We start from the raw sequence: 12,314 nt of genomic DNA on the forward strand, positions 1-12,314 counted from the left end.
TTTCATCCTGGCAAGGAGGGGCTAAGTGGATGCCTTCTTCCACTGGTTCTGGAGGGGGCATTACGCCCTGTGATGCTGATTTTTTGGAGTGCAAGGTCACAGTCTCTCACCTGGGTGTCACAACGACAGCTTTTGCAAAGGCCAGGACGAACTGCAGCCCATGTAGTCACCACTACACACTGCTCTCCGGCGGTGATGGCTGCTCAGTGAATCGCAGTTGTGCTCGAATGGCTGCCCACTGGGGCTGCTGCTGGCAGTGGTGCTGCTTGCAGCGGTGCAGGTGGTGGTGCTGGCCGCGGTGCAGGTGGCGATACTGGCGGTTGTGGTGGGAGCCTCCAGGCCTTCACCTGCAGCCTCGGACAGCTGCCCACTGGGGCTGCTGCTGCTGGCAGTGGTGCTGCTTGCGGCGGTGCAGGTGGCGGTGCTGGCCGCGGTGCTGGCCGCAGTGCAAGTGGCAATACTGGCGGTTGTGGTGGTAGCCTCCAGGCCTTCACCTGCAGCCTCGGATGGCTGAAGTGCCATGGCTGGTGTTCTGTACCCCTTCCTGCCTTTGCCAGATGGTGGTGCCTCCTTTCTTCTGCCAGCTGGAGTCTTTGACTTGGCCTTGCTGGCTGGTTGTACCTCCTTCCCCTTGCTGGATGCTGTCCCTTTCTTGCCCTTGCCAGGTGGCGTAACCTTCTTGGCCTTGGCAGGTGTTGGTGGCACACTGGCTGGGCTGACGGGTGCCTCCTTGGAGCCTCTCACAGCTGCAGAAACCATAGTGGATGAGGACTGGGTGGCTGAGGTGCTGGGCTGGCTTCTGGCCAGCCTGGTCCCAGGTGAAGGACGGGGGGGAGAGGTAGGGAAGAGGTCAGTGTTGGCGAGTAAAAACTTCTTAGGGACACTGAGGCGGGAAGAGGGTGATGGTTTGGGAGTTGAGAAAGAGGGAGTGGTTGTAGGAGGTGTCAGTCTGCTGTGTTTGGATGCAGGTGCATGAGCTGCATGCTGTTGTGGGGTGGATGGCTGTTGGGTGGGTGTATGCTTGCGTTTGTGTACTTTGGGAGGAGGGGTCACAAACATAGTGGAGGAGGACACAGGGGACGTGTGCATGGATGTGGGGGTAGTGACTGCCATTGAGGGGCGTGTAGTGATAGGCGTGCTGGTGATGGGGGTAGTGGATGAGGATGTAGTGCATGCAGGTGTGAGTGGAGACGCTACTGGGAGGGAGGTGGGCGACGAGGAGGAGGGGGACACAGTGAAGGCAGTAGATGTTGGTGTGTCTGCATGGGGATGGTGCTTGTGTGAGTGCCTGTGAGATGAAGTGTGGTGCTTGTGTTTGCCTGAGCCACTTCTGTGTGTTGATTTGGGTGCATGCTGGTCTGAAGGTGTGCTTGGGATAGGTTGGAGTTGAGGGGATTGGGACTGGGTAGAGGAAGTTGGAGGGGGAGGCTGGAGACAGGGACAATGGCTGCCATCAGTGCGGAGGCCAGAGCCTGGAATGCTCTCTGTTGGGCCACCACGCCAGAGTGAATGCCCTCCAGGTATGCATTTGTTTGTTCGACACCCAGGATGGCATTCAGTATGGTTGACTGCCCAACAGTGAGGGATCTTAGGAGGTCATAAGCCTCCTCACTGAGGGCAGCAGGGCTGACTGGGGCAGGGCCTGAGGTGCCTTTATCTTGAGGAATAGCAGCATTACATATGTGATGTCTCAACTGCAGAGGCACCATGTGTGGCTAATAGGTGAGCCCATGGTCCCCACCCAGTTGATGTAGGTTTATGGGTGTGGGTTTGGCCTTAAGGGTGAGTATGTGGCTAACAGGTATCCCTCAATATTTACAGGTGACTCTGGTTACCCCAACCTCTCATGGCTACTGACCCCAGTGCAGAATGCCAGGACAAGGGCAGAGGAACGTTACAATGAGGCACATGGGTGAACAAGGAGGATAACTGAGAGAACCTTTGGCCTCCTGAAGGCCAGATTCCGGTGCCTCCATCTGACAGGTGCATCCCTGTACTACTCACCCAAGAAGGTGTGCCAGATCATCGTTGCATGTTGCACAACCTGGCCTTGAGACGCCAGGTGCCTTTTCTGCAGGAGGATGAACCTGGAGATGGTCTTGTGGCAGCGGTGGAGCCTGTGGACAGTGATGAAGAGGAGGCAGAGAAAGAAGATGTGGACAACAGAAGTACACTCATTCAACAGTACTTCCAGGGACACACAGGTAAGACACTGTAACTTCCCCTTCCATTGCAGTTTTGTGTTTGACATTGAACATGGCAGCCTGATTTCCCTATGTCTATGGCCACTTACTATACCCTTTGGCATCTCTATTTTCAGATCTCTGTGCCCCACTCTGGCTCCTGGTGTGTTTACTGCTGCCCACTACAGGTTATACCTATGTTAATATTACAGTAGATTAGACATTCAATGTTTATAGTTTGTGAAACTAATACATGTGTCATATAATCCACAGACTCCATACCATGTTTATCTATGTGCAAATAAGTCGAGGGGGTATTGCAATGGGCTGGGTTGCTGATGGAGGAAAGTCCAGGGTAGAGTCCAGTCTATTTGTATCACAGGTGCATTGTCCAAGGGGGCATAGGAAGGGGAGCAATGGCAGTGCAAGGTGGACAGGGTGACAGAGTGGGACAGAAGGGTGACAATCAGGAGAGTCTTATTTCCTGGCGGGGGTTTTGGCAATGTTCTCTGGCTTCTGCCTGGATCGCAGGGACCGTTTGCAGGGTGGTTCTCCTTCTGCAGGGGGTGGGGTGCTGGTGGCCTGTTGGTCCTGTGGCGCGGCCTCCTGTCCACTAGCACTGGCGGAGGTGGAGGGCTTTTCTTCGGTGTGGCTACTCCCAGGATCCCTGCAAGTGCCTCGTGGAGAGTGGGTTCCCTGGGCCTGTCGCACAGCAGTCCTCCCAGCTTCCCTGTTGTCCTGTGCCTCTGTCCCCTGATCTGTGTGCCCACTGCCACTGATCCCAGGTCTCTTATTGTCTTGGGTTTGTGGGGTTGCCTGGGGTCCCTGTAGTGGTGGACACACTGCTGATTGACGTGTCCTAGGGACAGAGGTATGGGCCCGCTGAGTGGGTGCTGTGCTGGTGTTTCCTGAGGGGGAGGGTCTGTGGTGGGTTGGGACTGTGGCAGGGTAACTGAATGTCCAGAGCTCCCTGATTGGCCAGGTTTGTCATCGTGATCCAGGCATGCAGAGCTGCTGTCATCACTGTGAGCCTCTTCTGGGGGGACTGGATGTTGGTGGCACCTCCTCTCCGGTGACGTTAAGTGGGAGTTCTGTGGGGATGTAAATGCAGTGTTATTGTATCTGCGTGTGCCATCTTGTGCATGGATATGTTTCCCTCTATAGTTGGTATTAGCAAGGCATCTTTGGCTTGTGTGAGTTGTGCTTGGTTTGGCTAAGTGATTGTCACCAGTGTGTATGCTGTGGTGATGGGTGTCCATGCAGGTCTGTGATGGGTGTCCATGCATTGGTGTTGCATGCAGGGCTTGGCATTGGGATGGGTGTGTTGTGATAGTGGGGTATATGTGAGGTGGTGGAGTGGTGGGGGTGAGGGTAGGGGTAGGAGTTTGTGATGGCATGCAGGTAGGGTAGGGGATATAGTAGTAAAGATTTGACTTACCCGAGTCCAGTCCTCCTGCTACTCCTGCCAGGCCCTCAGGATGCATGATCGCCAAGACTTGCTCCTCCCATGTTGTTAGTTGTGGGGGAGGAGGAGGGGGTCCACCGCCAGTCCTCTGTACAGCTACCTGGTGTCTTGCAACCACAGAACGCACCTCGCACCTTCCCCCATAGGTCGTTCCACCTCTTCCTGATGTCATCCGTTGTTCTGGGATGCTGTCCCACGGCATTGACCCTGTCCACGACTCTCCACCATAGCTTCATCTTCCTAGCAATAGACGTCTGCTACACCTGTGATCCGAATAGCTGTAGCTCTACCCGGATGATTTCCCCCACCATGACCCTTAGCTTTTCCTCAGAGAACCTGGGGTGTCTTCGTGGTGCCATGGGTGTAGTGTGAGTGGTATGTGTGAGGGTGTGTGGGGTGATGTGTTGGGGTGTGTGCTGTGAGGTGCGTGGATGGTGTATGCGTGATGGTGTTATGTGGCTCAGATTCAGTGGGTGCTCCTGGCTTGTCTTTCTCTCAGTTGGCAATATATTTTTTGTTGTTGTAAGGGGTTGTGGGTATTGTGGGTGTGTGTTTTAGATTGGATTGGGTGTGTGGGTGTGGTGTGTGTATGTGTGTCAGGTGTGTGTAGTTTGAATTGTCCAATGTGGTGCAGTTTTGGTAGTGTGTGTGTATTTTGAGCGCGGCGGTGTGTACCGCCAATGGTTTACCGCGGTTGAATGACTGCCGCAGTGATTCGTGGATCATGATGCTGTGGGCGTATTTTTGTTGGCGTAACAGTGTGAGTTTTGGTACTGCCAGTTTATCACTGACCTTTGGGCTGGCGGACTTGTGTTGGTCTCTGTATAGTGGCGGATTTCTCTGTGTGGGTCATAATACCCGTAGCGGTATACCGCTAATGTTGTAATGAGGGCCTAAGTATTTGTATTATATTCACCAATGTTCTGCCCACAAGCATATTAGAAGCTTTTGTCAACATTTTTAGAATAAGTGGCAGTCTTCCCCTGAATGCCAGGTTAGTAAAGTAGGTGAGATAGTCATCTGGGTTACCATAACTGTTTTAATCCATCAACATTGCATTGTATTCTTCTGGTTAAATATACGATTTGCTGTCGTCCTAAATTTCCATGTAACTGTTATTTCTTTAATCAGCACCCCTTCTACTTGCTTAAACTCAATTGCCTTATTATATTTGAAGTTGTATGCTGAAACAGTGTGTGCTTGAAATATATGAAACTTACTACCCCGATTTAGTATGTCAATTGGGCCCCTCGATCAAAATTTGTAAAGCCAGAATACTGGCTTTGTTTTTCTGACAAGATTTTCGGGGGTCAGATTCTTAGATTTTAGTCACTGGCCATGATAAACTGTTTCACAGATTTATTTTCCCATTGGCTTTGAACGAGTGGAAAACACATCTTTCAATACCTGAGGAGTCTCTTCTGGAACATGGCTTTGCTTCCTCAGCCCTATCAGATTACACTTTTTTTGGATACAGTGAAGCCAGTGACAGGGGCAAAGCCTTTGCAGATTGAAACTTGCCTGTTAAGGTGGGAACTGGAACTGTATTGTTGGATAAGCTATGGCTGAGCTCTTACATGACAAAAACTTATTTTTTAAACAAAGGGCTTCAGACAGTTTATGTGTCTTCCCTCTAGCTCAACAACATCGAGGCAATGTATTTTGCACACAAAGCACCTGCTGCCATCCCACTGCCATCGTGACACTGCTACCTTAGTATGAAAGTTTACTTGTCAAATCTTACAGTCAGGATGCAGCTTTTGCAAGTGTGCTCCACCACTCTTTCTCTTTGTTTAGCTTTAAATATATAAGTGGCACTTTTTGATGTTTTAAAATCACACCCATATATGCAAGCTTAGAGCAAAACAGACGGCAACCAATGTGTGCTCAGTATCAGCAATGGATTTTAGGTACCACAAAATATTTGGGGATTTAAACTACTATATGCATTTTTAACATACACCGTTAGACAATATTTCCAGAAATCATTACAAATATGGAAGTGAATTTGTATTTATTTAGTTATGCAACATATACTTGAACAATCAGAAGACTTTTCAGCTCATTTTTAAAGTTTTAAAGCCTGTAGAGGCCATGCACTTTGGACGAGGGAGGCAGTTTGTTCCAAGGTTCAGGGTCTGCTGTGGTAAATTTGTTTCCTCATATTTTGTTCCGCTCCATTTAGTGATTAAGGACCGGGGGGCATAGTTACAAGCCCTTAGTGCCACTGAAGCATCACTTTTTGTGACGCTCCAGTGGCGCGTTGCACTGCACCATATTTACAGGGTGGCGTTAAGCCACTTTTTGTTGCTTAATGCCACCTTGTAAATACAGCCTCTTCACACACAGCACTTTGTGTGGAAATGGCACGAAATGGGTGTTGCTGTGGGCGTTCCACAGCAACACTCATTAGATTTTGATGCTGCACCAGATTTACAAGAAATTGTAAATTTGTGGCAGAGCCAAAATCTAACGCCATCCCAGGGGTGGCGTTAGCATGGTGCAACGAGGAGAAATGCTTTAATTTCTCCTCGTTTTTTGCTCTTTCGATGTGTGCTGCATTTTGCAGCACACATAGAAAGAGCTAAACACCATTGAAGATTGTTTCTGTGCAGGAAGTTGCCCCTTCCTGCACAAAAACAATCTCCCCTGCAACACAGCCATCCTTGCACCATAGCAGAAGGGTGACTGCGTTGGCGCAAGGCAGCTAATTCAGTGCAAGGGAAAAGACAGGAATGTGCCATGTTTTTGTAAATACTGCGCATCCCTGCTTTTCAGAACTGATGCAACGGTGCTTTTAATTTTGGCACAGCGTTGCACCAGTTCTTTTTAAACATGCCCCTGAGTATCTTTGGCATCTGTATTGGATCCAGGTTTTTTGTGATGGCCTAAATCGGTCTGAGAGGTACTACAGGACTTTATGGTGAGTTGCCTTCTAGGTGATGCACATGGTGTTTAAAATAATGTGTTGTTCAATGGGCAGTCATGTTAGTTTAAAACAATAGGAAGATAAGTGTTTGTGATTTTTCAGCCAAAAGATGATACTTATATCTGTGTTTTGGCCCACTCAAAGTTTTGTCAGAGTTTTTAATGGCCACTGAGTAAGATACAAGAGGATTATAGAAGACGGCATAGGACAAAAGCTTGGACAAGAAGAAGTCCTTGATGTTTTCTGAACAATGAGCAGATGTTTTAAATACTTTGTAGGAGATGTGCATTTTTAGAGATTGCTTCGGTGAGAGGGGTGTTTATGATGTTCATTTCTACATACTGTTCCACGTCTACTTAGGCAACAAGAGGCTGCAGCCATAAATGTTTACCTATTTATTCTGAAAGTATTCATTTGGTGTCTACATAAAAATAGTCTCATTAAATTGTAGAATGTGATATATAACTTTTTTATTTTTTTCCTCTTTTGTAGATTTTGATATATCATGCACTCGATGTGGGAAAGAGGCAAATGAACTAAAGGAAATCCAGGCAGCTATTCTAGCTCTGCAGAAGACCCAGCAAGATATTCATAGGTGAAATATGAAATCAAATACCTAGACTGAAAAAACATTTATGTGTGTGGGTGATCTGATGTAACATACTTGATATGGGTTTTGAATGTGCATTAGTTCTGCTTGGGAACAATGACCAATACTGAAATTAGCTGTCTAATTTCTATATGCCTAGGCTTTATATGGAGGCTTTGACATATGTCCCAGTTCATTGATGTTGTTGTAGTTCAGCACGGTGCCTGAATTCAAAGATATCCAATGACACCAGTAATAAGAATGCAGTAACATCCCTGTAGTCTGCGTTTTCAGAGGGGACAAGATTGAATTCAGTGAGTAGGTGGTTCAAGAACCTGGGGGCTCTGGAGTTTACTAGTCAACAGAGGCAAGAATGCTTACCAGATGCAGGGACAACATTGCCCTATTTGTCTTGTGTGCGAATGGGTTGTGTTTGGCCTCACAAGATCTCCAAAATGAAACTGAAATGTGTCTGTCTAACGGGTACAACCTAATACTTTTTGGATGATCAGGGTCTTGGGACCATGGTGAACACCACTGCCTGGAGTCGTATAGAAATGAAAAGAGACATATCCACAGCCAACAATATGTCCCTTTAGTTTTCACAAAAAAACAGAAAATAGGGTATGTTGGATAAAGCCCCATAAATAAGCCCCAAAGTGAATTACTACATCTACTTCCAGTTCTCCTTCTGAGCCCAGGACGATTACTGTGAGTAAGAATTTCTTGTTTGAGAAACAGCTAAATGCAGTGATTACCTTCGGGCTTTACTAACGTTTTGTAATTTGATGGCTTTCCCTGCTTCATAAGTTGTAAATGGTTCAATAACATTGTTTGTGAATACATCACATGCAGAAAATTTAGACATGGCAGTGATCTCACAGTGGGCAGATAAAAATGTATACTAGAGCAGAGTAATGAAAAGCATGCACCACTTATCTTTCTTAATGTGTACAGCAAGAGTTACACAGGTTACTTTTGCCCAGTGTTTGACAATGTTCCAAAAGTCTCTGCAGTCATTCCTGTTAGAGGATTTCAAAATGTGTTCACATGCTTGTAGGAGCCAATCATTGTCCTTGTTCTTTAGAAGTTCCTTGTAAACTCTCTTCTGTGTGATAATGTTATCCAAGGAACTACTTTTCAAAGCCATCAAGGAAGCCTGTATCCCTTTTCTACCTTCTGCATCATTTCAAACATAGGTGCCTTGTAATAGTTTATTCTTATTCGTTCGAGCAAGGAAAAAGTCTAATTTTAACCCCAATATGTTTATTTACATTAATCATTAATGAATTATTTTCCTAAATGGAAAGACTATTTCAAGTAGAGATAAGACAGACGCATATAGTTCTAGCAAGCAACTTTTGGTTATAGCCTCATTCCACGTTAGTCTCCTCGTGTTCTTCAAAACCAATGTGTTAATTTCCATAGGGTTCTGATGACCTATCTCTCCTTCATGGATCTTCATCCTAAATTCCATAATCAAAGGATTATGATCACTCTACTCTCCTATCCACTTGAATACCAATTAACAAATAGCAATTTTATAAATTTGAAAATGTGTAATCTAGATAACTGCAGTGCCTATCAGAATCGAAAGTAAATTTAAAAGTTCTATCCATTAACGTTCTACCATTTTAAACCCTCAGAGCATATCTCATGGAGATCAGAGCATGCTGGTTAGCCACTTCTGTAATCATTTAATAAGGGGAGTTGATTAAGAGAATACCCCATACTCATCCTCTGCCTCTGTTAGATTGGTCAATCCTAATATCAGCTCAAACTTTGTATTAAAGTTGATTGACACTATTAAAGTGGAAGGTGGTCTACAGGTAATAGCTCACTTCAATAGGATACCATCTAATTGTTCAAATATCTCATACTGAATACCTGAGACCCTAGAAATAAAGGATTGCTTTTACAGATTAACAACAGTAAAGGCCTCTCTGATTGTCAAGGTTAATTCAATTACTTGTAGGTCTCTGGAAAATGTGTCTATAGACCTAATTTAGTGTTTTAGTCTTAACATCTTCCAAAATAGCAAGCTTATCAGATGGTCTACCTCCATGGGGAGCAACACTTCGATATTGCATACTGAAATGTATAAATCCTTGAATATATAACGGTTCCAAAGACTAAGCTTCATGAAAGAGACTGACATAGTGCACAGCTAAAACTTCTACACCAGAGTAACTAATCTTAGTTATCAACCCTACAACATCCAAAGATCAGATGTTTATGTTGTTAATAGCTCTGGGAGGACCAATACTATCGAGGTTAGTGGCATTCATAGTATGGCAACATAAAACCCCTCTGCTCTAGAAATGTGTGCATATAAACGAGCAGCACCAGAAGAAATATCCTCACCAGTTAACTCTGTCTAGTGTGAAATTCTCCGCATATTGCTTGGGATGTGGCTTTTGACTCTCTGGAGCAGGTGATCGATAGACTCCATGGAAGTGTCCTTTCCTTCCATATCGATCCTAACCTTCCTGTTAATTGGTTAGTGCCTCTCATCGTGACAGAAAAGTATGTGTACTGATTGTGTGAGTGATTCTGGGTAGGCCAGCTGAATGCAGTTTCCTGCCACTAACTATTTTGAGCTTGATAGAGTACAATATTTCTACCTAGAAGAACAAAACATAAAATCACAGTCATTAAACAACAAATACTGCACCCAATAAATAATACTACACTCACTGTTGTCTCTTTCATAGTGGTAAGATTAACATGATATGGAATTTCATCAATGAGATTTTTTATAACATATCTATATATTTATTGCATATATGTAATAGGTTCTTAAGTAGATAGATATTACATTTATAACTAAAACATAGAAGTGACGTATAGATAAACAGTTATGTGTGTCTGTGTATATAATACATATATATATATATATAAATATATATATATGTATATACACATTTATGTGTGTATATATATGTATGTATATACACACACCTACATAATATATATTCATACATATCTATATTCACTGAAAAAAACTAAGATCAAAGAAACGTTATAGATAGGTATCATACAAATATCTGTTTTCGATTTTTTTTTTTTAAACATTAGAAATTCACTGAAAAGAACAAGGTAACGTTATAAAGTAATGCTATAGTTAGGTGAATTTTTCAGAGACAAAGTTAATATTTTGAACTAGAAAAACACCGAAATTCACAAAAACAGATATTTTTATTACTTCTAACATAATGTTACTTTAATCTTAGTTATTTCCAGTGAATTTCTAGGGTTTTTTAAAATAAAAATATAATTAAAATATATAGACACTATCTACTCCAACAATCTTTGTGCTGAGAATGTTCAACTTCTCACTTTTGTAACTCATACATACAGAAATATTTCCAGCATAGTCTTAATTGTCTTTGTTTGTATCTTTACATAAATTTCCTATTCATATTTAAAAAAGACACTGATCAGCTTTTCCTATACTGTAAACTATGTGTTTTCACCATGTATATCTATTTTTAAGGTGTGTGAGCTCTCTTGCTGGAGGCTCGCACGATCACACAGTAATACATTTTGTTCTAGTGTGTTGTACAGAGTTTTTTTTCACTTGGTCAGTTATTATTGAATGCTAATGTTTAATAATAAAGTCAATACAGTATGTAGATTGCATTAATTATTTTGTTTTCAAAATTATGGCTCTCACGAGACAAAACTGGGAGCTGAACAAACGATCCCCTGCATGAACAAGGAGGGGGCTGTACTTCCGGACCAGCTCTCACGATCCACTCACAAGATCATACATTTGCAATTAAGTTCATAACAGTGTATTTTTGACATTTTGAAGAGAGTAAAACATGAAAAGTGTTGCTTAAAGTAGAAAATCATTTGATGTATTGTTGCATTTGAGATATTAGGAAAGTTCTCTGTTATTTCTCATGAGACACCTATAAGAGGAAAGTCATCCCAAGAAAGGATTGTGAGTGGTTCATATAGATGTCTTTATTTAGCAAAGAAAGATGTCTTTCATGTTGCTTCATTTGCCTATTGGGTTTTCCTGTGATTACATCTTTTTGCTTAGCTCTCTGACTTTGCTCATTTTCTGTGATCAGAATGTCAACTTCTGAATCAGATGAGAACCCTACTCCTGGTACTACAGTTCTGCTACCTCAGCCCCCCAGGGAGTCTTTGGTCTGGCAATTTTTTAGATGAGGCCTGGTGCGAAGGAAGTGTCTGCCAAATATGAAATTTGTAACATATGCAAAAAAGAGTTCTGCAGGGACAGCCAGAACAAGCAAAAATCCATGAGTACCACTGGGATGTGGCGTCATTTGAGAGCCTTTGCACCTTGAACGTGTTGCTTGGGCTGCGTTAACCCGTACTGCAGAGCTTGATAACTCCTCAGGGGTGTCTGCATCTTTTCACCTGGGTGATAGTGTGCCTACCTACGTACTCACCGTGCAAGCAGATAAAAGCCCAGCACATCGGAACAAAGCCCTTTAGTCTGGGAAGGGAGTTATCTCTCTGCTAACACATCTTACCAGGGTAATAGGTATCCCAATAGGGTTTGAGAAAAATCTATCTCTCAACCCATACCCATTGTCATGCTGACATGTATGCATAGTAGGCTGGGGGGAGAAACTGGCCTGTTTCCCGAGACAAGTCTCTTGCATGATACCTCTGTGTAGGTTAGTGTGTAGAGAGCCTCTCATCTGTGATGTGTCTCTTGGATAATGTTTGTGCAAATTAGATTGTGAAAGTGGCTTACCTTTGTGGTTACACCTCTACCAATTATGGTATTATGAAAGAAGTGCAAATAAAGTCTGGAGTTGAAATTACCTCTATGCACATAAGTATATCTTGCATAGCAACTACACTATAGAGACCATGACATGAAAACGCACTGCCCTCTCAGCTAAGATATCTCCCCTGAGTAACACATGTGCAGAATGTGCAGTGGGCAGAGATTGCAGTCTATGCTAATATCTCTCGTCATGATAATGAATGTCATTAGTAGACTGTAAAATGGAGTATCCTGTCTGTTGAGAACTGTGTCTTGGACAACCAGTGTGCACATTTGAATATAAGGACAAACTCACCTCCCTGTCACACATCTCCTTATGGTGACAGGCATGTGTAGTATGGTGTACACAAAGACAAAGTTCCGTGCTGAAATTC

The 12,314-nt window shown here is 43.9% G+C and overlaps 1 protein-coding gene across 5 annotated transcripts in view; it reads left to right on the forward strand.

Moving 5' to 3' along the window:
* The window catches only part of OSBPL5 (oxysterol binding protein like 5), a 1,002,849-nt gene that overhangs the window by 955,476 nt on the left and 35,059 nt on the right, over positions 1–12,314 (forward strand). For all 5 annotated transcript variants that reach the window (XM_069223010.1, XM_069223008.1, XM_069223007.1 and 2 more), the window contains one exon: positions 7,070–7,172. In XM_069223010.1, coding sequence (XP_069079111.1) covers positions 7,070–7,172 — 103 coding nt within the window. The remainder of the gene's footprint in view (positions 1–7,069; positions 7,173–12,314) is intronic.

Source organism: Pleurodeles waltl, chromosome 3_1, assembly GCF_031143425.1.
Source record: "Pleurodeles waltl isolate 20211129_DDA chromosome 3_1, aPleWal1.hap1.20221129, whole genome shotgun sequence".
NCBI classification, from domain to species: domain Eukaryota; kingdom Metazoa; phylum Chordata; class Amphibia; order Caudata; family Salamandridae; genus Pleurodeles; species Pleurodeles waltl.